This window comes from Mchenga conophoros, linkage group LG8, assembly GCF_057382185.1.
Source record: "Mchenga conophoros isolate Kocher_MC1m ecotype Shallow Benthic linkage group LG8, M_conophoros_male_GT1.1, whole genome shotgun sequence".
Lineage (NCBI taxonomy): Eukaryota > Metazoa > Chordata > Actinopteri > Cichliformes > Cichlidae > Mchenga > Mchenga conophoros.
The window spans coordinates 18,876,068-18,903,382 of NC_140533.1; the positions used below are offsets into that span (position 1 = coordinate 18,876,068).

Below are 27,315 nucleotides of genomic sequence, written 5' to 3' on the forward strand. Positions count from 1 at the left end.
CTCACTCACTGAATTAAACTCCATTAATTACACGACCTACATATACTAACAGGTCGGTCTTCTACGCAGATAGATACAGGAAGAGATCACATATCTGCTAATAATAAACAAAAGCACCAGAGCCTTAAGAGATCTTACAAAATAAAATTAAAAAAAATCCTGCTCTCCAGACGCTTTTCTGAGGGCATGCACTTTAGTCTGTTGACTCCAAATACTGTTGTTTTATTAGGTCGAGCAAACAAGGAAAAAAAACTACTTTCCATTAGAGGCAGAAAACTTTTGATTATCCTAGAGGCAAGGATGAGCTGTAAATACTATTCTCCTGCCAATTAGTCATATGAATAGGTTTACACCAGGTTCAGAAGAACTTCACTATAACAAGACTCTGAGGGTTAGCCGCAATAAGCCGCACTGTATTTTGTACTGAATTTGCCACATGTAGCTAAAATCAGAGAGACGATTGCAGTCACACATTAAGGCATCTTGTGAAGGCACGGCTCAAAAAAAAAAAAGGAAGTAAGAGTCTTGTTAAGAGCGTGGCAGTATTAACCTGTGAGCTAGTGCATCATCTACGCCCAGGCTGATAGGCTGATCTCTAAATCAGTGTCCAGAGAGTGTGCGAGTCTGAAGGCTGAAGCTCTGTCCATCCTGCCTGCCCGTCGCTACCGCCAGTCCCAGCCATGAATATGGAGCTGTTCTGTGGCTGGGAGCTTGCTTATGTTTTCTGTCTGATATCTAGGCCCCATTCCCATTTCAAAGGGAGGTCCACCCGGGGCCTTGACTTTTTGATCTGCCTGGCGACTGAGTCGACCACCTGCATGTGGGATCAGCTGCCAGCTAGAGCAGACAACCCCTCTGCTTCAAAATATACACACGCACCCCCTTCGCCCTCCCTTCACTGCTTCATTGCCCTTCGCTGTGCCCCCTCCTTCCGTGAAGCTGCCAGGAGCCCCCAGTGGTCCTAACTGGGTCTGGAGCTGCATCCCATTCCCCCCCCCCCCCCGCCATTTCTTCTGACCAGGGCGAGTGAGATGTTTGAGATGCTCAGTATAGCAACAGGACGCATCTTCATGCAGTGATGGGAACATTTTGTATTAATGAAAGGCCACAGTGTCAATGCAGCATGGAAACAACAAAGGCTTTATCAAAAGGTCTGTGGCCTTTGTAATCAGGGACAGAGAGGCGCACTGTGAGCTGTGAACCTCTCAAACCTGTAGGTGCCGAGCCCACATGTATACAACTCATTTAAAGCTTAGAGTAACTAAGCATGAGTAGATGACACAAGACTGCGTTTTCACTTGTGACACTTGTTATAAGCCCGTGACACAACCAATTAACAGCACCTATGTTCCTGCCACCGAGGGTAATTAGTTAGAGTTTCACAGTCAGAAAATGTAACAATTTATTTTCAAACAAAGCCACAGCTATTTGAGATGTGTGTCTTTCTGAATGTTTCCTACAATAAGTGATATTCACACAGTCTTTAAGTTAATTGGCTTTCTTGAACCATGACAGCTAGCTTAATGAGTGTCTAATTGTTTCTCAGCTGGGGTGATAGCACACCAGACCAGAAAGACACTTCAAGAAGAGGTGCGACTCTAAAAAGGACACCCTTCATCTCGTAGATCACAATAAATCCCTCCGTTGTTGCACCTACACACTCGGCTCTATCGGGGCCAAAGTTTTTTCGATGCTTATAATCAACTTAAAACTGCTGCTGTGTTTATATATCTGGAAAAAAAATGTATTCGTGCATCCAATTAATCAAACATCTGCATTCAAACAGAAGAAAACAAAAAATATATATACTTAACTAAACAAACAAAAGCTGGAATATTCATCAACCTGCATGAGTATTTGTGTCCACCTCTGGTTTGTGTCACAAGTGATCCAGGTTCCTAACATGTACCAGAAACGGTTTCACTACACTCATCTGTGTAAGCCTTTACACGCCACACTACTTCTTCTGCTGCCTCAAACAAGTGGAGTATGACAAAGCAACCGGCATCAAAAACAAATACACTATTAATCAAAAAGCAAGAAAGGGGGTGGGTGAGGGTGGAGGTAATGAAATGAGTGAGGAAATTAGGAACAATTTCCAGAAAGGAGGGCATTTAACTAACCTTAACTGAATTTTTGGTCTGATTATAAATATATTATAAGCTTTTAAACTGGAAAAAAAAAAACCCCAAAACAAATTATTTTATCAAATAGTGACAAAAAATAAAATAAAACTGTGTACGTTGTGGTGCTCCCGTCAAGCATAAAGGCAGGCAGTAGTCGAATAGGTTTGCAGCCGGGCCCCACTTTGGAAAGCCCTCATAAATCCTGATTTGAGACGGGCACTAACCAGAGGAGCTAAGGCATCAAGAGAGGAGGGAGGGGGGGCTGAAGAGTAAGTGGGTGGCAGCATGCCTCTTAAAATGCTACGTCTGATTAAGTCTTCCCATTAGGTGACAGCTGAACTTTAACATTAATATGATAATATTGAAATAAGTGCATGTTATTTACTTCAGCACCAGCAGGGGTGGAGGGAAGAAGAGGAGGAGGAGGGAATGATGAATGATTTCTGGACAGCTCTGGGTGACATGCCAGGCGAAGTGACCCCCCCCCCCACCCGGCCCTCCTCTTGCCATAATCAGGCTTGACAAAATGGAGACATATGCAGAAATATTGGTTACAGTCGGCGTCACAGCCCTTCTCAGGCCTTTCCTCTCCAGTATCTGCCGCCCGCCCTGCGAGCCACCCTCCAAATTGTCTATGGGCACTGAAGCATCTATTTCAATTGGCACTTCCTTCCTGCCCCCAGGATTTTACATTTAGTCTGTGTCATTTACATATTACTCTTAATCAAAATCCACAGCGGGTGACAAGGAGGGGGAAAAAAAAAAAACAACAAGAGAGAGCAAGAAACAAAACCGTGGCGTCACGGTTCAGGGGTAAGCACACAGACACTTTATGAAATGGAGATGTGACAAGACATTACGGTGTGTGTGTGTGTGTGTGTGTGTGTGTGTGTGTGTGTGTGTGTGTGTGTGTGTGTGTGTGTGTGTGTGTGTTAGGAAGCGGAGGCACCAGATAATGCAAGGCCTATTGAAATATTTGCGTTTGAATGCCTGTGCCTGTGTGACTGCCTTGTGAGTGAACTAGCACGCCAGGGAGACAAAGAGTGCAAGATGGATATGGGTGGTAAGTGCATTTTGTGGGGAAAAAATGAAAAGAGAAAATAAACAAAGGCAAAGAGAAGAAAAGAATGGAGACATGTACAGTGTGCACTTGTCTCTTCCAGCAGGATGCTGTACTGGGCTACTTGTTTCTCAGGCACACAGCACCACATTTAACCAAACAGCCACTCACACGATTTGTTTACTTAGTTTTCTCAGCTATATAGTTCTGACTAATAAGAATTTGACTAAAAGATCACAGATCCTTTACAAATGAGCTTAACCTGCTTGAAACATGAACAAAAGCACTTGCTAATAGCCACAGGTGACTGACTGCAGCAAGTTATAAACTATAATATTCACTTTTAAATCTTATGAAAGTCTTTATTTACAACCTCACAGCACTGTTAAAGCACTTTGCATACAAAGAGGTGCAGAAACAGTGTTCCTACCTGCCTCTTACCTTCTCAGCATGCCGGTAAGGATGCGGGAACTCTTGCCCAGGTTGGCGTCTGTTTCTCTCAGCTGGAGTTGTAGGGGAGACAGAACCAGTGAAGGACAGCTTTTAGTTTTAATTCTGAACAAACACTTGAGCAATTTCAGTTTAACACACTCTGTCAACAAACTAAAGCTGTTTTTTAAAAAAAATCCCTCTGGTGAAGCACACACCAGGAAATAGTCCTTCTGATGTGTTTGCACAACTGGAAATATGTAAATGGGTTTAGGCAATGGTGGGTGGTGGCAGCGCACATAATGACCACTCGCTACTGTTAAATGCGCTGCAGTATTAGCTGCACATGTTGTGAAATCTGACATCGAGGTGGACTTTGTCCTAGGAATTTGTTGCAAGTTTGCAAGTTAAAGGCTTCTGTATCATAAGAACTGACGTTGCTTTCACACACGACGCTGTCGGCTGGAGCTTAACATATAATATGTGGATACTATTTCATCCACACTTGAAAACAAAAAAGAAGCATGTAACGAGTATAAATAAGTACCACGGCAATAATGTCATTTGATTATTACAGTATTGTTGTGCAAGGTACTATTGCACTGTACTACTGGCCTTAGGGCAGAAAGACATCTCTACAGTTTGACACACTTTTCACTAAAGTTTCTTGCGACCCAGAGAGATGAATGGGAGATCCTTTGATTAGAGCTTGCCTTCTTACCTTAAAGGTACTGGCTTACCTGTCAAGAGACCACCCTCGGCAAAACCCCCCACTTTTAGACAAAACCAGTGGGGGGAAAAAAATACACGACAATTTTAGAGCTGCTTTAAAAGCAACTTATTTACCAAAGCATGAACAGCTAGGCTACACATAAGATCAATGTTTACTTCATTTGATGCATCTCTATGTCTATAAACTAGCAGCATTGTGAGCTGTTCAATGACAGAAAACTTTTGAAAAAACCTCCATAACCTTAGTACGACATGCCACTTGATGGTCTTATATTCATCTTACTACAGAGCTAGATGAATATAAGGAAATGGAGTGAAAGATGCCTTTACTTTTAAAGTAGGTACCAAGCAGTGGGAGTCCTTGAAGGCACCCTTGAAATGATGATCATGGCTATTGAGGACTAATTGCCTGGATATTTCCCTTTTCTTGCTCCATTTCTTTCCCTTTTTCTTCCTCTCTGCCTTTTTTCCCTTCAGGGGTCATAGGAATGTTTTCAAGCTACTCTCTTGTCAGGCGTAGGGACTTTTCACAGGGAGGAGGATTTGGCAAAGATGTTGCCAGCAAAGTGTGAGTGTGAAAGTGAAAAAAAATGCTGACACTGCACTGAGTGAGCTGCCACTAACATCTACCTGTAGTCGCATTTCTCGAGGATGACAGGGGAGCACGGGGAATAGTGATTGCAGAGTTTTTCTCTAAACAGTCAGCAGGGAGTGATTTATCTTCGTCTTTCTCTGAAATAATACTGCTTTCCCAATAAAGTCACCCCTTCTCTGTATGTTTTCATCAGTGAATCACACTATATTCTATTTGTTTTTAATTCTTCAGTTTCACATCTTTTCTACCAAAACTCCCCTTTCCTCTACAACGATCGGAGCCACGCTCTCTTTTTTTCATGTTTGTTCTGGCTCATCCTGCAGTCATCGCTCTTCCCTGCAATTCATCCTCCCTTCCCAGCCCTGCTTTACTGCTCCTTTCTTCCTCTTCTTCCATCTTTCCTTCTTACCCTCTGGCAGCCTGGGCTGGTGTGATGCAGGCTGCCAGAGCCAAAGATACATGTGGTACAGGGTGGGAGGTGGGGGACCTGGGGTTTGGGCCCTCTGGCAAAGACAACAAGTCCAGCAGTTGCCTGATGTCTGCTTCTACCCACAGATCTGTCCCCTAGACACTTTGCACTTTCTCCCAAAATACATCTCTCTCTCTGAATCATTCCTTCTTTCCTTTTCCACCTCTCTCCCTCTCCCTCCACAGCCTCTCACCAAATCGTACGCCTTCCTCCATAACCTGAAATGGAAACCCACTGAAGTTTTAGGGTAGTCGAGTGTCTAAAATTAATCGTGGCTGCCTATAAAGAGAGAGTGAGAAGACCTTGTTCCTTGAAACTCATATTTTTTTCCAGCACTAAAGTAGAACAATTTCTAAAGACATCTTTAGCCAGCTTCGAGGATTAAAATGCATACACGTGTTGTTACTATTAACACAAATGAAAGCTAATTTGCATACAAAATTCTAAACAAACTCTGATCCATATCATTTAAAGTGCAAATAAAGGGGCATTAAGGGAAATAAAAGGTAAGGTTTCAGCTTCAAGGATGAAAAGTCCAAACTGAACATTTAATTCCTTTTAGAGCATTAAAGTTTGTTAGCTCACTGAGTACGACCATTCATTTGTCTGCATAATTAATCCTCCTCAGGTTAAATAAACTGTGCTTACAAATGACTGAGGCGATACTGTCAAAGTGCATGAGTTTATTTCATTTATTTTCAGTTAATTAATAAATAACTGTTGAAACTGAAGTTACAGCTTGCTGTGATAACTCTGCACAGTCGTAATCAAAGTGTTAAAAGAAGCAGGTTTTACTTTTAAGGCTGTCTAATACTTTTACTTTATTTCCTCAAATTCTTACACTCATTCCCGCTCTTGTATTATATGCATTTAAAAGACACGAATTACCACATTTAGGCAACAACCATTAAAAAAAATGCCCCCCTGCTACATTTCACACCCTGAGGTAGCCTTGAGATCGGTTAAAAGAAATTCTTCAACCCGTTCAGGTGGTTCTGAGTCGGCAGTGTACTGCTCTGACCCTGTGTTGAAGTGTTCTATTGACTCCTATTTGTACCATAAAAGCAAAACAAAAGGCCACACCTCCTGCCGAGCGCTGGGGCTTGTGTAAATTTTGTGTTTGTATGTTTGTGGGTTTATTCATTGCCGAAACAATTTTAAATTCCATCTCTTTAATGCAAAAAGAGCTGCTAACCGACCCTTCTATCCTCGTGTCTTTACATCTCGGTTTCTTTTTACTTAACTTTTGCCCCACAAACTGCCTTTAAAGGCTCAGTGTGTGTGTGTGTGTGTGTGTGTGTGCGTGCGTGCGTGTGCATTTGTGTACATATGGTGAGGTGGTTCAGCAGAGGAGACTCATGGGAAGAAGGGAGAGAGAGAGAGCAAAAGAAAGAGAGAGCAGGTACTCTCAGTAGACGCTGTGGACCGTTTTGAAAGGAGATGTTTGATTTCCTTTGAAATCTGCTGTGCGAGGCCCAATGCCATGTTGTGATCTTTAAGCATTCTGCGTTGAGGGGGCCAACAGGGCTGGGCCCCCTTCCTGTGTTTGGTCTTTTCTGTCTCTGCCTACCTGTCTGTTTGGCTGACTGTACGTAAGGAGGGGAAGCACTAAGGATTGGGAGGGCTCTCTGAGGAAAAGTTGGAAGGATGGAGCGAAACGGCAGAGGGGTGCAGGAAAAGTGCAGGAGGGTGGGCGAGGAAGGACGGCAGGTGGCAAAGTTAACCCCTTTTAAGTGAAAGGAAGCAAAGGGGGGAAGAAAGCCATATTTCAACATTTTATCCAATCCAATTTTAGTTATAAAACACTTTTGAAAAACACAAGTTTGACAAAGTGCTGTACAATTCATCTTGAGGGGAACATATGGAGCTAGTAGCTCAGATATGTATTGCGGTGCTGATCAATTAAGGCTTTTAAAAGCACATAATGAAATCTTAAAATACATCTTAAAAGGAGCAAGAATGTGCAAGGGGAAATGTGCTCACGTTTATGGGTTCTGGTTAAAAGATGAGCTGCAGCATTTTAGGTGCTTTGTTAAAAACACCAATGTTAGTCACTGCTCATTTAACATGTGGCTGCAGGGGCCCAGGTCCAAGAGAAGAGCAGCACACACACTACTGAGTCTGAACGCAATTACCTCAATCTTACTTTCACTGAAATTTAAAACATTTGCATGCTTTGATATCTTTCAGACAGTTGTGTTTAAAGGAGCTGACGTCACTAATAAAGCAAAAAACAAAAAAATGTGAGCTGACAGCAACACCTACTCAAATGCCAAACACAGCCATCCATAAACGGGCACACTGAGCTGCTTCTCGTTATATAAATCTGCTGACTTAGTGCGTGCCGAGGAGGGTGTATCTCACAGTTGTGTGAGGCAGCTTTCGTTTGTGTGTTTACGTGAGAAGCCGTACAAAAGTGGCAAATGTTGGCCGTAACGGCTTACCGTTTCACGAACACTTGTTAGAACAGATGCGCGAGTGTGCGCAGGTGTCAGGTGTGCACTCACCCTTTCTCTAGCTCTCTGGATCTTCTCACGGTCACTGTGCAGGTTGGCAAGAATCTCCTGCCCCACTTGTTCTGCAAGAAAAGAGCATCCAGCATAAGATGGCAGGTCCAAAAAGTTCCGCCATGTGATGAAATGAATAAAATAAAATAAAACAAATGAACGATTAGGTGATTGCGAAAGCCTGGCTTGCACTCACTTTAGCTGTAATCTCTTATTTGTCAATCATCCTCACCATCATGATTAATGTAGAAATAATTTGTTTTTTGGTTTTTCCACATCTGGACCTACTTGGGTATGTGTAATATTTGTGCAGTGTGTACACAGACATTGCTGTCTAGGAGTGTCAGACAGACAGACAGAAGAATACTGCATCTGAGGGAAGTGTTGAACTTTCTTAAGATGCTGGAGTAAATAGACATGAAGTTCTAGACAACAACATCCCAGCATCCAGCCTGCCAGTGGGGTCCACTCTGCCGATGCAATATTCATTACTCCTTTCTTTTTTTTCTTCCCTTTTTTTAAACGGCTCTCGTCAGTTGTAGTTGTAAACACATTAACGCACAGTTATAAAACATCCCCGACAAGGCACCTGACAAGCTTGTCAGTGGTCACTGTCATTTTCCTGTCCCTTGGGAATGAGAAAAGAAAGGCGGGGGGAAAGAAAAAAAAGATAAACCAAATAAGATGCCCCCCACCACCACCAGAAAAACCCACCGGTGCCATCAATGTAACCATACTGCTAGAGCATTAGTGTTTAAAAATAAGAGAGGCAGAGGATGAATCAGGAGAAAAAGGGGAGAAAAAAAAGAGTGAAGAATCTTTGCATGGATCAAAGACAGGCTTTCAAGCGCACCAAACAAATCCGGAATAAACAACACAGTTGCTGACTGTATTACACTACACAGGTGCCGCACACCAAAGGGCCCACGTGCTGAGCGCCTGTTTGGGGGGAGCAGTGCAAAAATGGGCTACATCTGGCAGCTAAACAAGAGGGGAGAGAAAGAGAGAGAGAGCGGCATAGAACGGGGATCAGGGAGACGCAGGGAAAAAAAGAGAAAGCATTGTCAAATGAACGACATTCGTCTCCCATTCATCCCATCCCTTTTACCCCCTTCGCACTGTAACTGACTCAAATGTGTCTCTTCCTGCCTTCATTAATTTCTAATCTGGGACGAGACAGATTGAAGGATACCCAGATTAAACAGTGCAGTCAGACAGTCACATGTGACAAATAGGGCAGATTAAAAGACTGAGCGCAGGTATTAATAACCATAAAAATACAAGCCCTCCCCCGTCCCGAACGGAGAAGAACAAGGGATAAACAGGGAAGGAGTTGAAGCGGAAATCTTCTGTTAAAGAGACAAATAAGCACATCTATCCATCTCTGTCAGGGCTGTGGCTCTTTTTTTTTTTTTTAAATAAATGAGTGTGACAAGCACTGCAGCAGCAGAGGGTTTCTTTTTTGATGGCAAGTGCATTATTGGAGAGGTTTGCAGTGTGTAAAAAGATGGATGAGGTAGAGGAAGAAAAGACCTCCTAAGACATTGTGCTCCAGGTACTTAAGCAATCGTTACAGACCCTGCACTGTGCACGAAGGCGTGTTTTGCGATTATGGTTTGGACCTACAACCGAGTCTGTTGTGGATGCATTTTCCATGCTGACTGTATACACTACCCACAAGTGAATGACCGTCCTTGACAAATCTAACAGCTGCTCGAAAAAAAAAAAAAAGGAAATCACAATACAAGTCTTGTTTAAGTTGTGTCCATTTTTGTAACCTTACTGTGAGGGAGCAAGAACGCACAACCTTGCCTTTCTATTTTTCTGTCATTACCCAAGATGCTCCTCTATTAAAAGAAATCAATATGTTATTACAAGAAAATGACATTGAAGACACTGCATAAGCTCAATCATGGCATCTTTGATGGATAGCCATGAGCACAGCTGCGTCAAATCATTTGCAGTCACCAGAATAGTATTTTGAGTTGGCTTGTTATGATTAACATTTTGTTCACTGTCAGGTCTCTCTCCAGTCCTCCAAAAAAAATTTCCCATCATTCCTTTATGACTTTCTTCCCCTACACTGACTTCAGAGGTATACACATCATCTCCCCAAAGGACGTATTGTGTTGATTGGATCTCAAGCATCCACCCTTTCCTTACTCATTCTCTGGCATGCATCTACACTTGCATTCATCTAATTTCATTCCTGCTGACTAGTTCTGTGTAAATCTTCATTAGTTACTGGGAAAAAAACAACTTTAGGAAAAAAAAAATAAGACTCCCATTTTGTGACCTGTACTGCATCTTAATCATATACTTTCACCCAAAGCTATCGCCACTCGTGGAAAGAAATACAGCAAACTAGTCCCTATTATCCAAGCTATAAACTCATGATGAAATTACCTTAAATTGCTTGGTAGTTTTTTCTGCCCTTTGCAATGCTGACATATTACATATTCAAGTTTGCATAGGATGTTTAACTGCATAAAATCTAAATAAACACACAATTTATGACCACGACAAATATGGAGGCTATGTAAAAAAAACAAAACTGAAAAAAGTACAGTTGATAAAAACAAAACCGAGAGGCAAAATAATTCACTGTTAATGCTCCTGACTTAATGCTCGTTAGTGTATAAAATATTCCCCTCCTGTTTAAACAGCTATTAACAATTTAAATAACCCTGGCCCAGAGGCCTTGCTCTGACTCTCTTGTTAAAGATCTCCGTCCCCCAAAGGTCCATTTAACAAGCCCATTATTCCATTACATTGCATTTACATCAGCACCAGAGAGCCTTAATTTAACTTGCTCCTGTAATGTAACTGTAGAAAATAATTAGTATAGAAAAGTTGAAGGCACAAATTAGATTGAGGGGAAAATAATGTCTGTGTTACGATTTTTTTCTCTCCCTTAAATACACGGAAAGACTATTGACATAGCAGAGCCCTGCTGTATTTTATCACAACCTTTTGTTAAGAATTACATGGCAGTGGGAGGGGTGGGGGGGGTGGAAGGCTATTTTACTGGGTAATTAGCTTTACTAGAGTATGAGGTGCAATGTAATGTAATCTATAAAGCTTGAACAAGCCGAACATAGCTGGAGTAGGATATTTTGTCAGCTCCAAATGTATTAAAAAAACCTCAACCAACCCGCATATATTGTTTCCACTACACTTTACCACCAAGAAACAAAACCATTACAACACCATGAAAAACAACTCTGAAAGGACTGCAATTGGAAACACGTCATTCTATACAATTATCTATTATAAAAAGCAATGCTTTTAGAATGGTGTGGTTAAATTATTATAGATAACGATTAATATATTCATATAAGAAGGGACTGAGTACTGGATAGGCACATTTATTTATAGCATATATGTATATATTAGGCAACCATTCGCAAGTTCACAGGCACAATTACTGTCAGCTTTATGAAACGTGCAGGTTTGTCTGCAACAAAACAAATGACAAAGATCAAATGAAGAAAATGAAATAATAAGTGTCCAAGGAGGAAGCCAGGGAAGTCAACACTGAGGAAGGAGGAGGTTTGGGGTGAAATAATGGCAGTGTGGAATATTTAATTTGATAAGTAAAGAAAGACTCATAGATTATAAGCAAAGAAGTAAATGCCCATAGTCTCCAGCATCAGTGGGATAGTACCAACTGTAAGTGATGGCATCCAGTAAGGATGGAAGACAGTTTTAATTACTGACATCATAAGAGAATCCTTTTTAGAATATGTTTATAAATATATTTAAAAAAAATTCTGTTAGTATTTAATACCTTGTTTTATATATTTAGCTGTAACTATGAGCATTTTTGTCTTGTAGCGTTTATCATTTTAATATTAGTAGTAATAGTAATAATATTCAGTTTAAATTTGTGTGTTCAGACTGGCTGAGACACTGAATTTTTGTAGAGTGTGAGCACCTTGCCTAAAGTCATATGCAATATTAAACTTTATATCTCTGAATGTTGGAAAGTTGGACCGATAACCAATTAAGCATTTTGATGACATCTTAGGCTTTAGGGAATTAGGTCAAACATTTTTGGCATTTCACAACAAACCGAAATAAAGAAGAATTGTCAGTTACTTGATGACAACAGAAAAGGTCTGCTTTACCATCTCACCATCTCGTGTTATGAAGAAAAAAAACATGTCTATGTAAATAAAAATCATAACCTGCCCTTATCTGCACACATTGCTTAGGACAACACGGCTCAAACAACTAACAATTTGGATAAAGTCCAAACCTCTATAGCCTTCAACTTTTTACTCCAGTCCATGGACACATTTAATTGGAGCCATCATCTATTTCACACAATGTGCTTCATAGCGTATACACTGTGTGAGGGCCCCTGTCTCTTTTTCTGTGGTGCATTTTTTTTTTTTTTTTTTTTTTTTTTTTGCTTGCTCTCCTTCTCCCCTGAGCCAAAAGGGGACAAGACCTGACAGTGGTGTGCTCTGAGGCTCAGCACAGCTCCTTTTCATTAAGCAGTTGAGACCACTTTTTGAAGGTTACCACACACACTTATATCCAGACACAATCCATACACTCCAACAAACCCATGGAAACCTATGGGAGGGCTGAGGGGGAAGTAAGGAGGGGCCTAAAAAATGTAAGACCATGCATTTTCTCTCTCTCAAACTCCATCAGTCACACAAACACACTTTCACACACACAGTGCGGCAGTCAACGTGTATGCCTGTGACTCCCAGGTGAATAAAGTTACCTGTCTTTGTACACTTTCAGAGGAGCTTTTTTTAAGGACTTTTCAAGTCTACAGCTGCCGGGTGACACACTTTCATCACCCCCATCAAAGTTGTACCCACAATGGGATGTATTTGTAATGCTGAGCCCACAGGCCATGAGGCTAGCGCCTTCGCACTGAGCGATAGCTCAAAATAAAGAGGTGCCAACTGCTAGGTCACAGGAGGGGCATGTAGCATCTGGGGGCTCAGTGATGTTATGACAGATTACTTATAATAATAATAAACTCTACCGAATGTTAATGAGGAACTTTCTTTATCGCAATGAGAGCAATTTATGATTTAACAAGAGTCAAAGACAGCTGTGGTGGTTCATTAGAAGAAGGAGGTCATCTAAGTGACATTTTTTGGGTTTTAACGTCAATATCTTTTAACAGCTTTGGGATAGTGAACTTATAGAGCATTAGATACTTAAAAGTCTAAAACAAGGAATATTCTGTGTAGGGTGAAGCTGGACCATCCCAGTCTATCTTGACTTGCCCATGCATCGGCCCTTCCCCTTGCATGTGTTTGAGTGGTGGTGGGCAGTCAGGGTGGATTTCTGGGGCCTTTCTTCACTCCGCCAGGCTCTGTTTTATTCATCGCCTGCGCCCTGACCCCGCAGAGCTCCTGTTCTGACAAATCACTTCTGATTAAGACAGATCTCTGTTAGTCAGCCACTCAACTTGGCTTATTCATCATTCTACAGAAAATATTCCTCTCTACTCCCCCGTCCCCCCCTCCTCCCAGCTCGTTTGCCTGTCCGTCAGACCGAAGCAAGGCACAAAAGAAATTTCCGCTGCTGTTTTAAATGGCTGATTATAGACAATTGGTGGATGGAGAGACGCAAGACCGTCTTATGGGTGATAAGACGCAAGTTTAATGGGTATAAATGACCGGGCCTGTAGGAGAGCAGCTGGTAATAGAACCATTTGTTTAAGGCTGAACTGGGGTGGAGAGGACTGAAAGCTACATTTTCTTTCCATTTGAGCTTCCCCCTCCTCTTTTCCCTTCACCTCAGCCTCAAAGTCAAATTCTCAGATCGCCAGATTTACATTTAAAAAAAAACAAAAAAGGAAAAACAGCAAAAGTCCCCTTCACCCTCATTCAATGAAAATTGATGAGTCTTGGAAAAGAACAGCTTGTTTTACATTTATGAAATTACCCATACCTACACGTCCCTGTGGACGCAGCTGCACAAACTTTGACCAGTCACGTATTACGTTTCTTACCATGGGTTAGTAACAATAGAATCTGAATATTTACTGTAAGTGTAATTAACAATACAGTTAGAGCATTCATATGCAAAGTTCTACAATAATAAACAACAGCAAACTGCTGCGCCAAGGCATCTAGACAGCCACAAAGCTATTGTGTTTTAAATGTATAACAAACCAGATTAAATTAACCTGAACGACAACCCTGCTGGTGGCAAAGGGCTGAGAAGCGGGAGGAGTGAGTGGAGATTGAGGGCTGAAACATGCAATTTGCCTGGACTTAATCAACCAGTCTCACTGAACCATCCAAATGAAAACTAATGGACTTGGGTGCTTGCTGTGATTGCCCCACATGCAACAATGTGTAGGCAGGAGCAGCGCTTTCTGAGGTCTTCAATTAAAAAACTGGGAATTTCTACAGACGGCTGGTCAGCCTGTACACCTATTCCACCACAACTCATATCCTGTTTGGTCAATTGTGAAGCTCAAACACAGCTGACTTATTAATTCTGTTTCCATCACTGAGAAAGGGTTTTTTTATGTGTTGATTAAACTTGGTCGAAATTGTAAAAAATGTATGAAGTATAGAATTAAAAACTCATACCCGAACAAGCTAATTTGTGTATGCATTATTCATAGCACTGACATTTGTGTCACACAATTGTGGTGGCCGCACTGCAACTATGATTTTAAAAAAAATAGTACATGGAAAAACAAACAAACACTACTATATTAAACTTTATTCAGCAACAGCCGAGCTAAATAATAAATACAGAGTTTAAGTGCTACTATTTAAATAATTAGATTTTATAATGAGCGAAGTAGCTCTATACATGAAGGCACAGCAGCATATAAGCACTATAATACCATTATGACCATATCTAGTCGGGGCTAAAGTAAATAAAGACGGTAGTGCAGGACAAAATCAATAGAAGCGCATTCTGTTGGATTTGGAAGACAAATACACAGAGTTCATCTGAGCTCTACAGTTATGCCAAAACCGCATGAAGGGGGAACTCGACTTGTCAGTTGGTCCTAATCAAATACAACATCTTATTTAACAACCTCTACTGGAGTGAAAAGTTTGCCAGTTTCTCGGAAATGGACTCGGGGAAAGATATATGGAGGCAGGGGAAGAATAAAGGGAAAACTTGACGTTCCTCTGGTTCGTTTTCAACAGTTTAGGAGCGTTAATCATCGCATTACTGTTGATTAAAGGCTTTAACGTCTCTAATCAGAAAGTTGACAGGCAGATCAAAGAGCGCAACACAAATTTCTTGCCTTTTAATTATCTGTACAACACCGCACCTCGAGCAGCTCGTGCCTGCCTATCTCCTCAAACTCAGTGAAAGACTGCGAAAGGAGATCTAACACTCTACAACAGTTCATTATCCAATAAAATGGGAGATTGGGGGGGGGGGGGGGGGGGGGGTGAGGGAAAATACAACACACAAACTCATACACACACATGCGTGTGCAAACAAAAGCTTTAAGGCTTTATGATTAGTGAAGACCTGGGGGAGGCCTACAGTCTTCTTTATTAACATGTCCTGAATTGGAGCAACTTAATTATGCTTGTCAAAGACGGACGTGGCGTCAGGCTCATTTGCATGTTTTGACAAGGTCTGTTGGGAGCCTCCATCTATTTTTCTACAGCATGCTATGAGTATTTAACACTTTTCAACACCTACTGATTATAGGTTTTTGTTCCTGAATGAACGAAATAACTTGTTAAAGATGCTTTACTGGATTGGCATCATCGTGCAACCGATGTAAACACCGAGTGAAGTACAGACAAAAGGAGCCTCTAGACTGTTTTGATCACAACTCCTGTTCAAACTGATGACGATTGGATGCCTTCTGCGGCTCGACTGCCCAGCTGTTCCCTGTCAAGTGATTTAGCCGTGAAAAAGCTGCAGTACCTTTAGAAAAGATTTGCCATCGCTTTGGATGATCTCGATAATGCTGCTCGTTGCTGAACAGATTAGTCTCTGACAGACTGCTACCTGACTCGTGATCGCTTTCTCTTTGTGAATATAACAAAGCCAATAGACCACACCCTCCCATCTCGACTTGATCACTTTACGTAATGAATACTCATTACATTAATGCTAAGTAAAACAAACACAGCTGAAAGTAAACAATCTGTAGAGAGATGGGACTGTCGGAGGCATCAAACATTAGCCTGAATGGAAAGCACAGCCCATTAGAAGTGGATGCACTGATGGGATCTGACAGTTAGAAGCACCAAGATTATTTTGTACAAATGTTGAATTCATTAGTACTCATGAGCGGATGAAGGACGTCCGCAAGAGCAGAAAAAAACAAACCAAAACTGATGCCTGAGCTGTGGAGGTTACACTAAAGAATTTTATACACGCTAAAAGCTGGTGATTTTCAAGATAATAGAAATTGAACTGACATTTTGATCTTACATCATAACATTACAAACATTACATTATAATTCTAACATTTGCATATATAAGATTTTATCCTCATATCAGTTACACTGAAAGGGGCACTTTTAATGAAATAGTAAACGCAATGCTAAAGCACTTGGCAAACAACTATTGGAGAGATATCGTTTAACCGTGCCGGCTGCTTCTAAAAACACCTTCTAGAAAAAAAGTCCTACAACTCTTTTTCAAATATTTGCCTGAAGAAGGTTTGACTTTCTTGGTGCCAAAAGCATTCAAATGAAATACTCTTCTTCAGTAGGATGTGTATCAGAAGACCGAATTTATTTAGCTGTAAAATTTTCTGTCCAATCTGATAGAAGTAATCTGCTTAAATTACATAATGCCACGGGAATAGTTGCTCTTTTATGTGCGCATGATACATAGACTTGTCTTTAGCAAATCGAACATGCTCTGAAAATCTCATTTGAGGCAGCAACACTGGAGCCTGTTATCAGAGCAGGACGTCATAGTGGCTGCTCTGACCGACAGCACAACAGAAGTTTGTGTTTTACTTTGGGGTAATACCATCACACTTCCTTGCTCTGGTAAAAGGAAAATAATACTGCTATTATAGGGGAATGAGGCACAGAGGGGACTTACAAAAGAGACACACATCATGCGCCTCATTTAACAATGACCGAGGCCACAGAGTTGAAGACAGATTATTGTCAGCTGCCGCTGTGAATACATGGCATGTGATGGCTTGTCAAGGTTCTTGAGCACAGGGTACATTGTTCATTCAAACTTACTTTGCTACCTTTAGACTTTTCCACTAGTGTTGAAGAATCAAATCCTCTCCCAATGAAAGCTCGTGAAAATTCTCCAGTGTTTACTTTAAATGTGAGTGTCGCACAGTAGATATGCTTTTAGTAATTGCAAGGATCTCGTGAGGTAATACAAACCTGTTTCGAACGAAGCACAAGACATTCATGGACATTGCTTAACAGGTTCAATCTGGTTGGTAAGTAGTTTATGTATAAATATAGTGGAAAGGTTGATTTTTCAGGAAAGACTTGATTTTTAACCAGTGTCAACCATGAATTCATGTTTCGCTAAGAAATGGCATAAAGTGTTATAAAATTATGTTACAAATAGTTCAAAAGTAAAAGTTCAGTGGCTTGGCTGTAAAAAATGCTTACAGTAGCGAAACAGACGAGCACTACCAGCCAACAAGTGCTCAACATAAAAGAGCCATTTAAACACATCTACATGTGAATTATATTTCCCATGGGGGTTGAGCCCTTGAGTCTATTTGTACAGGCCTCTGGACAATTAATACTTACTGGTCCCCAGATGTTAGGGCCATAGACAGTATGAAAGATGGATGTCGCTACCGTGACGTCACCCACTCGTTTCCGAAGTCCTTTTTTAAAGTGTTATCGTGTTTTGAAACTGTATGTGACGTGAAAGGGTAGATCCGAGTATGAAACTGCAGACTCACTGGTTAACAACTTGTAACTGACAATCAAGTGTAATTGAGTGTAGCCCAGACTCCTCCTAATTTATAAAACAACAGCACAAAAAAAGTTATAAAATGGAATTCATTTTTTTTGTATTCAATATGAGCGGGATGTGCAACTGAGCTTATGGGGTCTTCAGGAAAGTGTTTCCAAAGGTCAAGAAGACAGAAAGTCGTTTTCTCATCGACAACACTGAAGTCTTTTTTGCAACCACACAGATCGCCCCCTGGTGGCAATTTAAAAAAAACAAAACAAAAACGTGGCAGCCATCTTTTTTTATATTCTCTATAGTGAGGGGACCACAGTGGTGTAGCTGTAAGCGGTCTTGGTTAAAATCTGTTGGTCATCTGACACATTTGAAGAGGCATTTCACTTTTAAATCAACTTTAGGAGCAAAGTATTGTTGTTTCCTAAATCTAATCAAATTGTATTGTTGCAAGGATGTCTGGTAACGTTTCAACATTGTTTTTTGATAAGTGAAAAACAAAGCATATGAAAGCAGAACTTAGTAGTTTTCAAACCTTTTAAACTCTATATTTAATTAAAAATAGCACAGAGACCAAAAATTTGAATTAAACTGAGAAATGCTGTAATTAAACTGTAGCAGCATTTTATAGCCAATACAATTTCTGTTAAACACCTCATTTGAATTGGAGATGAGAATACACAGTTGAATCACATATCAACTGCTTTCATTTTAAATTCACCGTTGTTTGCAAAATCAGGAAAATTGTGTCAGTACAAACACAACAAGCAGAAATTGATGGAAAAACATGCTCCTAAACCAAACCACTGTAACGTAACCAAAACAAATGTAATCGATGACTATGTGCATCAGCGCTAGGGTGACAAGTGTCTCCTGCTCCACATCATTAACTAAAACAGCCTAAGTGAAAACCCAACATGCCTGCCACCATTTTCCACACTAATGAAGCATATCTAAGTTTTAAGACATGGCAGAACGAATTTAATCTACCTTCTGAGGGGCCTTAGTGCCATCAAATTAATTATTCATAAAGGACATGATATTATAACTCAATTGTCAAACTCTGCAGCTCTTTTTTTTTAAATCCTCCCCAGCCTGTCACTCTCTTTTGTCTCAGACTCTTTCTTTTAAAGAAAGTCCTTCGCTTTTAATCTATAACAGAGTAATACACATTGTAATCGTATCTGCTGAGCAAAATAATTTGCTTTCTTCTTTTAAAAGGTTGCTGATGAATAGGGTAGACAAAGAGATTGAGGAGAATTTCTACAATTGTGGCAGCTCCCTGTGGGTTTTACAGTATAAGGGTGAGATTTACTGAGGAGAAAAAAGAAAGACCCACTGAAAAGTCATCAAGTCTGTAATAATACAACCTTAGATACCTTTCATTTTCCCCTTATGAATAATGTATGCCATCTGACAAAGCTAATCTTGCCATAATGTTGTTTAGACAGGTTGGTCACCAGGAGGTGGGACAAAAATTACTTTTACACACTGTGGTTCTTTTAGCCAAGTGTCGTTTCTCTTCAGGGGAACGATGATGGCATGCAACCCTCCATGATTGACAGGAACAGCCGCAGCTTGGTATGACCACTGCACTCTATAGTAAGAATCTAATACGAATATGCTGAATTCTTATACAAGTGTGGTGATCCTGTGTGGAGATCAGCATGTGGTAGAAAAAGGAGAAAATAACCAAGAACCCAAATACTTTCATTGCATTTACTGAGACAGAGCAATTCAGCACAAGCAAAAAATGGCACTGGTGATGCAGCAGACACTTGTAATACCTGCGATTTTACTCATGAGTATATTTATCAGACCAGAAGAGCTGGAAGTATTTCAACTAACTAGCGTCACAAACACAGCTTTACAGTGCATTTTAGAAGTTTACATTGTCTTTATTCCCGTCTTCCTCCCCCTCCCCCTCGCCCCTCCTGTTAAAAGTGGTTTCTTCCTGTTAAAAGGGAGTTTTTTTCCTTCCCACTGTCGCCAAGTGCTTGCTCAGGTGGAGTTGTGTGATTGTTGGTGTTTTCTCTGTATTTGTATTGCAACGTCTTCGCCTTACAATACAAAGCGCTATGAGGCTACAGTTGTTGTGATTTGGCAATATATAAATAAAACTGAATTGAATTAGCAGACCTCATTAGCGGCTAATAGATGCTGCTGTGATATTTATATTTACCTAAGCGTAAACATAAACAGCATCTGACTAACATACATCAATCCTCAAGTTTGCAAAGATGGACGTAAACAATATAAATATTAAAATATGAAATGGGGGGGAGGGGTAAAATGGTCAGATTGTTTTATTTTTATGTGAACTGTTTTTACCCTAACATGTGTTCTTTGTTGTGTGCATGGGTATATTTTTTTCAATACAGTTTTTAAATATATAAATAATGATTCTCAGGAACAAAAATACACTTAACATTTCTATCAGCCATGAAATATACACACAATGCATTTTGGTGACAAACACTGATTATAAATGTAACTTTTGCTTTGTCACATGAAAACGGCAAAGGACACGCTTCACTTGATAAGTTAAATGTATAAAATCAGAGTAACTAATCGTTTCTTTTTGAAAGTGCACCTACAGCTATACCACATGAGCCCACTATTTTTCTTTTTTAGTTTGAATAGTTTTAGGTACACACAGGAAAAATACCACACTATGCTCAACACCTTGAAGGTTATATCTCAAGGTTTTATGTGAAACACAATAGATTCATAAAGGCAAACCCAAGCGATTTGATAACTTTCTCTGACAACTTTAACAAAACCAAGAAAAAATGCACTGAAAATGGAAGTAAAATTCAAGATCACTGAATGTGTAAGAAGAAGAAAACTATCCCAAGATGCTTGTGGGTTTGTTTGTTTTTTAAATGTGTAAGATTTTATGTTAGAGTGCTGTCAGTGCTGTCAAAGGCTAAGTATGTTTTTAATGTAGGTCTTGCTAAAAAGATTAGTAACAGTTTAAGCAAAAAACTGAACGTGAATTGAAATATTGGTAGATTTCTTTAGGGTTATGCAGATTTGGTTAAGAAAGAAAATCTATGGCCACTAAATCTCTTGCAAGCATCCTTACGTTGGCGATACTTTATGATACATTACAGCCATTACACCTGCTGTATGAGCCGTGACAATGGGCCTTATTCCTATGCTTCATCCTGTGATTGTAATTGAGGCCGACGCGTGACAGCCCCCCACGTGCCCTCTCCGAAGTGGCCTGGGGCATAGGGCATGCTGACAGCGGAGGCACTGGAGACAGTGGCACAGGGTCCTGGCCTGGCACGGCCATGGCATGGTACCCTTAGGGGCACTGACCCTCCCACTCTCAACCTACCGCAACTTTTGCTGCCTCACCTCTGTCACCAGGCATCTCGGAGGCTAACGAGAGGGCAGCCGAGACTGCTTAACAATTCCACCACATCCGTTGGCTGGGTATGCAAGCAGCTCTCTTTTTTTTCATCCCTACTGTCAGTGTTCCTCTCCCCCTGCTCTGAGACCTTTGGTGAAATAAGTGTCAGCCTGAGGAGACAGGCACTCATCAACACTTTATACCTGGGAGGTATATTAATGCTGTGATGGTTGCCTGGGAAGAGGGAAGAAAAAAAAACCTTTGTCCTCGTAGCGAGATAAAGGACAAAGCCTTGGACAACTTTTGAGGATGTTAACTTTGGCAGTGTTTATGTGGATATAATGTGAAAGTTGTACAAGCGTGAGGAATCTCAATGATCACATGTACAACAGAATCTGTAAAAACAGTACACTTACAATGGAAATACCAATACTTGATCGTGTGTTTTTCCAAAAGAAGCAATATATATTTAAGTTTCTCTTGATCAATAACTAAGTCAGACAGATAGGAATTACATAAGGTTGGAGGGAGACAGAGATTCGGGGAGAGAACAAGCATGAGAGAACGAGTTAGTTTCTCTACACAGATCTTCCCCACCAGGAGCTTAGTTACAAATGAAACTCCACTTCTACAACAAGTGGAGCTGGAATCCTACAGGGGCCTTCTGGTATCCAGTTGGAGATACATAATTAAAGGAACACGGAGAGGGAGCATGTTATTACCAATGTTTTCATTAAGCCAAGTTAACACATCGGTCTCCCCCAAGACCGACAAACAAAAGTCAAGGAAGTGGATGGAATAGGATACCGTCTACTGAGGTCTGAAACTCTGCTCAAGAACAGCTCATATTAGTGCTGCTTCTGCATCTTCCTGTTCTGGCCACACTAATACTATAAAAACATTTAATTTTGATATCAGATATATGAAAAGCATGCACACGGTTGCTTTTTTCATGATATTTTCACTCTTTTCCCCAACATCCAGGCTTAAATTAGCCAGGATTTTTAAGATCAGGGACTGTTTTTTAGGCTATGAAAAATGGATTAAATGAAGAGGAAGTCTGGCCTAATGAGCTCCCTGGGCTACGGAGCAGCAGGGACCATGAGGGGAAAGAAGGGAGACGAGGCAAGCCTTTGAGGAAGAAGGGGCTGCAGCCATGCCCAAAGTGTGCCAGCTTCTCCTCGCTTTAGCGCCAATGGCACAGACGGCACCTGGGCAAAGCTTGGCCGCCCTTGTCCTGTGCCAAAGGAGAAAAGAGGCAGAGCTGCAAGTATGTGTTGAACCTGAAAACTTCTATTGGCCATCTTGTTTTTCTCTGAACCACTTTTATATTTTTTTATTTTGACTTTTTTTTTTGCTGAATGGGAAATGAGGAAAAAGTTAAATTTATTGTGTCAATATATGCCTTTCCAAGATGCGATATGTCCCTTTTTTATTACTAAAACCAAAAAAGGGGAAAAAAAGCATTTGTTAAAATTCTTACTGGTATTTTGGGGGCTTTACAAGACTACATGACAACTTTGGAACAGTGTGTAGCGTACATAAGTTATTTGCATAAACAAATAGGCAGTTGAGATAAAAGTTAAGATAAAAAAAAATACGTGCAGGACATATGGGCCTGTTTTATCTGGCAAAGACAATAAACTGACAAGCTTGCCAGTGACCATGAGACTCGCGCTATACAAGGTTGGTCTGGTTATTTAAGCCCACGGAATTACAGCAGTGGAAAAGAGAAGGTGAGGTCTGTGGACAAGGAATGGGGAGGAGGAAGGAGGAGGAAGGGATTACTCTGTCAGGTAGTGGCATCTGGATGGCAGCCAAAATAAAGAAAGAGGAGAAGCGAAAACAAAATAGTTGGAGACAACTATCTTTCACTCACCTTTAAAAGACACAGGTCAAAAGAAACAGAGAGAAAGCCAAGGAGTCAGAGAGACAACAAAACAGCAGCTATATGAGAGGACAAGAAGAGAGACTGGGGGGGGGGATATCTGGCACATTCTTCAGCTACTTTTCCTGACAGCGATTAGAACCTGTCAGAGCCTCTCAACCTGCCACTCCTCTTCCCTCGTAGGAGGCCTGTCATTACAAATAGCCCAGATTAAAATACCACACTGCTGGGGCACAGGCCTTGACCCCCATCTACCCCACATTGCCAAATATCTACCCGCATAGTCACCTACCCTGTCAAATGGGAAAATGCAAGGCTGGTAATCTAAGAGGGCAAGGGGACCGTTAGGGAAAGTGGGACAAAGCAATGTGAATGCTGGTCAGAAATAGGCTCAAAAAGGAATACAGGGAAAGAACTAAATGCCTAAATAAGTAAATACAGATATGATACTGAAATTAACATGCGGTTATCCCACTAATAAGATTTCTGATTTGTGTGATGAGCTGGATATTTGTCCTACGTCTGAGATGCCCAGCAAAGCACTTGCATTTAGCTAATGGAAACAAAGCAGCAAAAAGTTCTATGAGTTTTCAGCTCAAGTCTCCTGTACGTGTCACCTTGCATTTCTGTACAACACAGACATATGCAAACAGAGAATAATGAGTCCAATGTGTCCCGGATCTATCTGGTGCCAATGCGAATCGTCTGTCCTGACACTGAAAAATGACCTATCTCAGCAAGATTTGGAGAGGAGGGGGTGCTGTGTGTGACAGTCCCCAGCACCGTGCTGACAGCCCAATAGAGTAGCAGAGGAAGGCATCATTAGAATTGTGCACACACACACACACACACACACACATATATACAAATATACACATCAACGTGCAAATATTCATGTACGGAATACTTGCATACACTCCATCAGACATGAAAAACTGTGCGCACGCTTGCCTGCACAGAAAAAAAATAAAGAAAGCATCTCTTGACTGATATTTTCTACCTCAAACAGAGCATGACGCTGTGGCCGCTGTCATGTCGCACTATGGCTGAGCGAGTCAAGGCTAAACGCCACCAAAACAGACAGGGAAAACCGATTATATGACATGCGACATCGTAGTAATACGTACCCTTAATAGCGTCGACACATGACTGAGCATAAGTCCACAGGCCGTAACATAATATAATACACACATCACTGCCATAAAACTTTATTGAAATAGATTAGCCTGAAATTACCTGACAGTCTTGTAAGTTATAAATAAATGTCCATATGGCGCAATAAAACGAAGCACCTGCTGTGGGATAGAAACCAATTGAAATCAGAGCGGATACCTTTGGTGGCTCTTGCAAAAGAGAGAAATGAAAAATTAACCCAGAGAGACTGCTACCATGTACATCAAATCAAATCTTGACTTACACTTCTCTTTTTTTTATTTTTGATAATTCAAAATAGCAGTTAATTCATCTTTGATCCACGGGCAAGTAGCAAGAAGACGGCACTGGCTCACCGTGATGAATTTAAATGAGCAAACCTGAGCTGACAATTCTGCTCATGAGCCTGTCCCCGGAGAGGAGATGACAACTGAATGATGTGTAATTAGGCACATCGCTTGTTTAATTGCACAAACAAAGGCTGGAGGACACAAACACTGGGAATAAAAGTGAATTTGCAAGTAATTTTAGCATAAATGCTTCTGCAAAATCAGTGCTAAGACGAGCGTGATGCTCGAAAAAACAGTAAAACCACTGTACTTCTGCTCGACCTAACCCCTTCTGAGGCACTGTGACTTAACTAATGCCTGATTTGCAAGAACTGTAATAAATCCATTCTGTTCTTGTAAGCAGTAGGGAGGAACTTTTGAGAGAGAACCTGTTGGTTTGTTCTCCATTCCTCATTATAGAAGAAAAAGTAAGGGGCAAACACAAGGAAGGACAGTGGTGACAGAAAAAGACAGGGATCTCGGGTGACATGTTGAGACATAAACAGCTGATAGTTATCTGTGCACCAAGCCCAGTTTATGTTGCTGTGAGTTAGGCTTACAGCAGTGATATCTGGGAAATTTTATGACAGACAACTGCCACACTGCCGCAGAGCTGTCAAGAGTCTACAGCCAAATAACGGGTCATTTTGACTGCTGACTTTTAGCTATACTAAGAAAACTTGCAGCATACTTTATTCTATAGTTATGTCACATAGTGAGTACCCAGTCTTGTCTATGACTTGGCAAGAAAGCCGAAATTGCTAAAAGCATTTGCCGAAAGTTGTTTTAGCACCGTGAAACTGACAATGTTCCAGAAAAGCCCCCAATAGTGGAGTTACTAAATCCGAAAGTGGCATGACCTGAACAGAGGCATGTCTTGCTTTGCAAGTCAGATCACCCCAAAACAGAAATTCCACCAAGAGGCAGCAGCGCTGTAATACATCCTGCATCCTCTTTGCTCCACTCAGGTCATGCTCTCCAAAAAAAAAAAAAAAAAAAAAAATGTATGAAAAAGGCCCCTTGCCTAATTACAATAACAAACAAAAACTCTGCTTGGCAGATGTGCAGAATTCATACAGTATATCATACCTAGACGGCACAAGCATATAATGTATAATATATAGCCCAATCGCTCACCACATGTGAAAAATATGTACATATTCCAAAACAATGAGGTGGTACACAAGAGCAAGTGGCAAAAGGGAGAGGGAAGTAGAGCGCGTGTGTGTCTACGTGTGCAGACGAACTCCTAATAGTGACCCCATACCTCATCTCCAGGGCATAAATAAACATGTGTGTGTGAGCGCGCCTGTGGATTATAATCAGAGAGAAAAGGGAATCAAATTTATTCTGCAGCTGTCATTAATATTTCAGGGCTGTTACTGTAGCCCGTGTGAAAGAGCATGAATCATTAATTTAGACATCACCTCTGTCACAATCCCTTACCAGGACTGGTCCGTGATCCACCTTTGAGAGCGGTAAACAAAAGGTGGGTTGTGCCTCGTTTTTGCAGTGGTCTAGTTTGGGTTGTTCCTGTCTGGCAAGTAGGAGGAAGAGGAGGTGGAGGAGAGGTAAGGTGGTGTGCTGTGTTGTTGGACAAGTTGGCTGCCTTTGTGGTTTACCTGTGACGTTCGGGTGTTAAGCGAACAAGAGCTGGAAGGTGTGAGAACCACACCGGAGGCGGATGTTACTGCAGGATCAGAGTGAAGGTGTTGGTGCTGGAGCGTGGCTGTGCTTAGTTGTTTAATAAGTCTGCTAACGTGCTGATTCACTGAGGTTTTGCAACACCCCACATTGACCAGAGCACAGAACAGCAGCCGCTCCGAAACGACCGTGTTGGTTTCTCGCTGTCAACTTGCGATAAGAGCTCCAACGGCACAAACCAAACACTACTACTCAAACCATTAGTTTGCAAACCGGGTACATCAATAGCCCAAACAATGTGACAGGCTCACATTAACACCCTTATTCCAAGTCGATGGATGAACATCTTAGCTGTTGATGGACGGGGAGGTAACAGCAAGGTCTTATCAAACTGTCATGTGCCCCATACCTGCGTTTTTGATTTGTGTTTGGGCTTTGTGTGACGCTTGTCTGACAAGTGGAGATCACAAGGAGACAGGATCCATCTATCAGACCGCTGATGCCACTGCTGCCGTCTCCAGAGCCTGAGGGCGTGGTGCGTACGTAACGTGAGAGTGTGTGTGTGTTTTTGTTTGTTTTCTTGTATGTGTATGAGTGTGTGAGAGAGAGAGAGAGAGAGAGAGAGAGAGAGAGAGAGAGATAGAGATGGGGGGGAGTCGTGGAATCTATGCTTTATATTTGTCTATCAGAAAACTATTGAGTATTTTTGCAGGTTTGTGCAAAAAAGCAATTTCATATGTTTATGTATGCTTTAGAATAAAATATACCAAATGTTAATATGTGTGTTTGTGGCTACCTGCAGAGTAGTAAGCCCACAGGGGCAAAGCGAGAAAGGATGACACTGATGCGATGTGTTGGCATGTGCCCTCGGGTGGTTTTGGTGTGGTTGTCATCTTGTTGTTTTCACACAGCTCCCCCCTTCGTCATACCCCGCATTATTCAAATAACGCACCCCAAAGTTCCATAAATTAATAATGAATTCACAACTGGATGGATTGATGAACAGTGATGGAGAAGTATGTGTTTTTTAGTTGTTGTGGGTTTTTTTGGCACTGATTTCTTGTTGTTTGGACAAAGTCTTTGACAGGCACTTTTCTCTGGGGAGATTGAGCTTATCAGAAAAAGAAGTGCCGGGTCGGAAGAA

General features: G+C 41.2%; 1 protein-coding gene across 3 annotated transcripts in view; it reads right to left on the bottom strand.

The window, feature by feature from the left end:
* The window catches only part of vti1a (vesicle transport through interaction with t-SNAREs 1A), a 112,614-nt gene that overhangs the window by 31,259 nt on the left and 54,040 nt on the right, over positions 1 to 27,315 (bottom strand). For 2 of the 3 annotated variants that reach the window (XM_085284731.1, XM_085284730.1), the window contains 2 exons: positions 7,919 to 7,989; positions 3,628 to 3,689 (listed from right to left, as the gene is read on the bottom strand). In XM_085284731.1, coding sequence (XP_085140857.1) covers positions 3,628 to 3,689; positions 7,919 to 7,989 — 133 coding nt within the window. Of the gene's footprint in view, positions 1 to 3,616; positions 3,690 to 7,918; positions 7,990 to 27,315 lie in introns of all 3 variants that reach the window. The other variant, XM_085284732.1, reaches the window with a different exon arrangement.